At 36.4% G+C, this 6,000-nt stretch overlaps 1 protein-coding gene across 1 annotated transcript in view; it reads left to right on the forward strand.

Annotated features, from left to right (window-relative positions):
- The window catches only part of RASEF (RAS and EF-hand domain containing), a 118,392-nt gene extending 112,885 nt beyond the window's left edge, over window positions 1-5,507 (forward strand). Inside the window, exon 17 of the mRNA XM_036739199.1 lies at window positions 5,319-5,507. Within this exon, the coding sequence (XP_036595094.1) occupies window positions 5,319-5,424 (106 nt within the window). The 3' untranslated portion in view covers window positions 5,425-5,507. The remainder of the gene's footprint in view (window positions 1-5,318) is intronic.
- The last annotated feature ends 493 nt before the right edge of the window (window positions 5,508-6,000 follow it).

The raw sequence follows: 6,000 nt of genomic DNA on the forward strand, positions 1-6,000 counted from the left end.
ATTTCTAAGTCCACCGACTTGTCATTTCCTACACTGCAGCAATATTCCAACTTTATTCTGTCTAGTTATTTTAAATAGTTTAGAACAATATTGATTAGTATGGCTAATATAGTGTAGTTTCCATTTTTCTCTTATGATTAAATCTATTTTAGCTTTAACTTTGTCTGAGATCATGATTACTATCCCTGCTTTTTTTCCCTAATAAATTCTACTGTTGATCTTTATTTCATATTTGTGTGTATCTCTTATTTCCTATCCCTCCTGATTCGTCTACTTTACTTCTACCCGTGACCTTTTCCTTGTATTATTTAACCTATCCCTGTCTGAGAATCCCTCCCTTATCCTTCCATTTCTCATTAATCTAAACACCCTTCTATTATGCCTCTGTCTTATTCTCTCACCCTCCCCTTTAAAAATCCCTCCCTTATTCTCTCCCCTTTCCATATTCCCCTAGCCTTTTATTTTTTCTGAACTTAGAAGACTTTTATACCCTTCTCTCTCTTATATATACATAGGTATATATACATACATATATATATATACATACACATACATATATACATACATATACATATACTTACACACATATATGTATATATGTATGTATTGTTCCCTCTTAAATCCATTCCCAATGAAAGTAGGGTTCCAGAACTACCAGCTTTCCTCACCCAGCTAATTCTTCTTGGTCAAGTCTTCCTCTTGAACCTTATTTATATAGAATAATTACTCTTTTTACCCTTTCTGAGAAGGTTTACTTTTTAATATTGCATCATACTCAACTCTACCCCAATCTTTCTTTCCTAGATGGTTTTACTTTTTAAAATTATATTGTACTGAGGTCTATCCCAATTTTTCTTACAAACTACCCAATTACTAATAACAATCTTAGACATACATTTTACACTTACTCATGTAAAAGATCTGTCCTTATTGAGTCCCTTGTAATTAGTCTTTGATATGTAGCTTATATTGCTCTTGGATCTTATATGTCAAATCTTCAATTAAGTTCAAGTTGTTTTCCTCTTTTCAACAAAATCCTGAGAGTCTGACAATGCATTAAATGTCCATTTTTTTCTATCCAGAATTATGCTCAACTTCGAGGGGGTATGATATTTTGGGCCACAATTCTAGTTCTTTTGCTCTTCAATATACAGTGTTCCAAGACCTGTGGTCTTTTAGTGTCACTGCTACTAGGTCTTGTGTAATTCTAATTGTTATGCCACCACATTTAAATTGTTTTTTTTTTTCCTGTTGCTCACAATATTTCATCCTTAAGCTGGGGGTTTCAGAATTTGACTATGATTTTCATATAGGCTTTCCTTGTAGAATCTCTTTCAAGTGGTGATCAGTGAATTTTTTCTATTTCTACTTTCCATTCTTGTTCTAACACTTCAGGACAATTTTCTTTAATTATTTCCATATTATCATATCAAGATTCTTTTTTTGATTGTATCTTTCAGGTAGTCTTAATAGTCTTATGTTTTCTCTCCTTAATAAGTTCCCCTAATCAGTTTTTTTTCTTATGTTTCATTTTCTCTTCTATTTTCCCATTCTTTATATTTTGTTTTATTACTTCTTGGTCTCATATAACTTCACTGGCTTTCCCTTGCCCAATTCTAATTTTCAAGGAGTCATTTTCTTCTTTAAGATTCTGGATCTCCTTTTCTAGTTGGTTCACTTTCTTTTCATAATCTTGTTTTTCTTGGATTGTTATTATTTTTTTAAAAATTTCCTCAATTTCTCTCATTTTAAAAATTCTTCTCTGAATTCTTTTTGCGCAGGTGACCATTTGACATTACTCTTTGGGGGTAGGAGAAGCTTTTCTTGCTTCAATATCCTCCTCTGAAGAAAAACTCTGATCTTCTCTATTCCCATAGTAACTTTCTATTGTTGGATTCTTTCTCCTTTGCCTGCTCATTTTTTTTTAACTTGTAGCAGCTTATTTTTTGTAATCACCTCTAGTTCTGGGGTATGGGGAATGGTACCTTTGGCCTCAGATCCCCCCTCAGTTCTCCTTTCTGGCCTGAAACCAAAACCAAGAACTCTGCCCTCATGTAAGTGCCTACAACCAGTCTGTCTCCACTCCATTGCTTTTGCTCTCCCTAGGTTGTGTGGTGGTTCCTTCTCCCCCTGGGATCATGTCTGGGCAGCCTGGCATCTCTTATCATCAGAGACTCCCTTAATATTTCCTGTCTCAGACTTCAGACACCATTCTGGGAAGTGAAAGTTCCTGTGGCTGAGGTGGAGGCTACCTCCCAACCCAGCTAGCCCCAGGGCTTGCCACTTGCTGTTTCTAGGGAATTAGCCTGAGGGTGTTTACTCTTTGCTGGGACCAAACCTCAGTCCTGGGATTTTCCTTGGTATCTTGTCCCAAGAGGACCACTGTTACAACTCTATGTTTGCCCTGAGGTGCTATTTTATCTTGTTTGTGGAGGATATCTGGAGAGCTTGGAATTTTCTGACTTACTCTACCATCTCCCCAGAATCCGCCCTCTATGAACTCTAAATATATTATTGAAATATAAACTATTATTTTTAGATAGAGGGGACATTTAGAGCAAATTTAACGAATATTGAAAGGAGTAAATAAGAGGAGTGGCAAGGGGGGTTAGGAATGCTAGAAAGCTATAATATTTCTTCAGTTACTACCTTCATTATCTGTGTGACCTATGAGAAGCCATTTCCTTCTTTTATACTTTATTTTTCTCATCTGTAAAATAAAGACACCAGACTAGATTGTCCTTTAAGGTCTTTTTCGCTTAAGTATTGTATGATTCTGTGATGTTTTTGCTTGGGTATTACATACCACCTCCCTTATTTTCTTTTTCCTTCTTATTGGCCATTTTATTATTTGCTAATTCTTCATACATAGCCCTTTGAGAGTTAGAAAGATGCATATGGGGCAGCTAGGTGGTGCAGTGAGTAGAGCACTGGCCCTGGAGTCAGGAGGACCTGAGTTCAAATCCACCTCAGACACGTGACACATTTACCAGCTGTGTGACCTTGGGCAAGTCACTTAACCCCCAGTTGCCCTGCCTTCCCCCCTCCAAAAAAAAAAGATGCATATGAATTCTTTTGCTTGTCAATAATTCTAATAAAAGGAACACACTGAAATCAGTAGCTAAAGAGAAATTTGTGGATTATCCACGAATTTAACTTCTCTATATTTTCCTACCTCCATTACTATCACTAATCAACATATCTGTGGTTAGGGCTAATGCTTTATAACCATTAATTGGGGCTACAGCTAAACTTTTCATAACAAGGTGGAATTGTGGAAGTACACAATGCATGTATTACATATGTGTATACACATGTATATACTTATGGGTATAGATACAATGTACATGTGTATACACATGTGTATACATGTATACACACATATACTTGTGGGTATTGACACAATGCACATAAGTACACATACGTGTGTGTGTGTTTGTGTGTGTGTGTATGCACACATGTAGTATATCTGCTCTGGCTTTCTTACCTCAGAGCCAGGCAGGCTACATCTTCTCCTCAGCTTTCTAGGGTCCGCTGAGTGGTTGGGATGTCCCTTTTTTCTGCCACCATCAGCTCAAGTCCTCACTGGCAAGCTGTCCTCCTTTCTCCTCCCCCATTGTTTTTTTTTAATGTTTTATTTATTTTGCAGTGGGAAGGCAGGGCAATTGGAGTTAAGTGACTTGCCCAAGGTCACACAGCTAGTAAGTGTGTCAAGTGTCTGAGGCTTGATTTGAACTCAGGTCCTCCTGACTCCAGGGCCAGTGCTCTACTCACTGCACCACCTTGCTGCCCCTCCCCCATTGTTTAGTTTAGTTACTATCACCCTACTTCAATTTCACATCTAATATCTGGTAATTTTTACAAAGGGGGATTTACTTTAAATATATAATGAGAACAAAGTACAGCCGTTTCCCTCCTTAATACCTTTAGGACATGCTTTCCTTTGTACCATCTTGCTCTTTGGGGGAGGGAGCTGGCTCAAAGTTTAGTTTAGTTTCTACATATCATTAGACCCACCAATTTCGAATCCTGGTGTAGCATGAATGCAAGATGATTCTTTCTCTCGCCTTCCACTGGCATGTCGTCCCATTGGTCACTCTTTGCTCCTTGGGGCATTAATGCAACACAGTACTGGTATGTGTTGTGAGCTAATGTAAACACTGGTATGCTGAGGTACCCTCTGGAGCTTTTGAACCCACATACTCTCAGAGACTTTACTCCCTTAATGTAGAACGGAAAAGAACAAATTCAAGGGCCAAGGACTAAGGTTCTTTCATAGCCGTCTGGCCTCAGGGGAAGAAGCCTCCAAGACCTTTCTCCTTGTAGTATGGTCTCTCACTGGACATAGTGATCAAAAAATCAATGAGGTTTCCCCCAAGAGCAAATCAGGCAAGAGAGGATGTGGCTGGACCAACTAATCACATTGAATACCTCTGAAGTCAATCAAAGAACCATCTATTGCAGCACAGGGTTAAAATGATCCAGAAGCAGTTACAGAATTTTTCCCATGCTTCATAGTCTCTCCATGACACTTGCCTTACACATCATCATAGTCTTCCTGGAAGAAGACTTCTTAACCTCTCCATGTGGAGAGACCCCTTTCTATATAGATACCAGGGGAACATTGTACATATGTAAATAAAGATATGTGTAAGTACATCTTTCTATTTTTTCTTTACATTGTACATACACATAGATATCTTCCACAAAACAAATTTTGTTCTTTACATATGTATCTACAAATACATAGAAATATACTATCAGCATCTACATGCACATATAAGTATGTCTATGAGCCATATGGACACATACCTTTATATCCTTTATGTGTGCATGCACATAAAAAATTCAAACCCGTTTTGTATAATGATTTGTATTTTGTATTATGATAGTTTTGTATTTTGTATTATGATAGTTCTCTTTAAGTAAAACAATTTTTAAAGTATATAAAAGTATTTGTCTTACATCATATTTGTATGAGGTAAATCATGCATATATACACATATTTCATGCATGTACATTTAAGTGTATATGTATACATATACCCATACAACATCTGTGTATATATGATTGACATATAGGGTCTATTTCTCTTAGAGATTTTGGAAAGTGAATCTTAGCATGTCATGGAGTCTACAAGTCACGCATTGCTTATGAAAAAATATAAAAAAAACACAAAATTACAGATAAACTTACCTTATCCACCTATAGCTGTGGATAATAGATTTTCATTGTTGTTATTTATTTATACCGCTATGTAAATAAAAGTGAATTCTGTTAACTCGGGATTTCTGTAATTTTATTTTATTTTTTTTAAGGGAAGTGAGAAAAAGAGCTGATGATGACGACAGCAAATCAATTACCAACTTGACTGGGACAGGCGCAAAAAAGTCAGCACAGATGAAGAATTGCTGTAATGGTTAAATCAGAAATTTTTGGACCTAAGAAATCTTTATTTTTCAACATCATTATTATCATGAGTAATGGCATGGCATATACCAGTGACTGCTAGAATGTGGATAGTTATATAACGTGGGTCATCTATACCGTGGTTTATTTCATCTCATTGTGGAACCTTTGCCCAATTTTCCCTTGTCTTCCATGTGACTATGGGAGTTCATAAATAGGGTTTTGTTTTTGTTTTTTGGCCATCAGAGAAATTTCATTTAAGTTCCAATAAAATTTTACAGATAAACTGATTTTCAAAAACACTAAGGAACCTTACTCTCATATCAGAACTAGTAAAGAAGCTCTTATTTGAATAGATTTATATGATAAGTTATTTTTACATTACTGCTAACAATATTTATTTGACATATTTAAATAGTTGGTGTAGTGGAAATAACCCTGGTCTGGGATCAGGGTTGAGATCCTGCCATAACCCTTAAGCCACCTAGCTGTTACTTAATGTGTTGGTACCTCAGTTTCCCCATCTATTAAAAAAAACCAAGAATGTTGGCCTAAATAATCTTTGAAGTCCCAGTCAGCTCTACGTGCCTG

Source organism: Trichosurus vulpecula, chromosome 9 (genome assembly GCF_011100635.1).
Source record: "Trichosurus vulpecula isolate mTriVul1 chromosome 9, mTriVul1.pri, whole genome shotgun sequence".
Classification (NCBI taxonomy): domain Eukaryota; kingdom Metazoa; phylum Chordata; class Mammalia; order Diprotodontia; family Phalangeridae; genus Trichosurus; species Trichosurus vulpecula.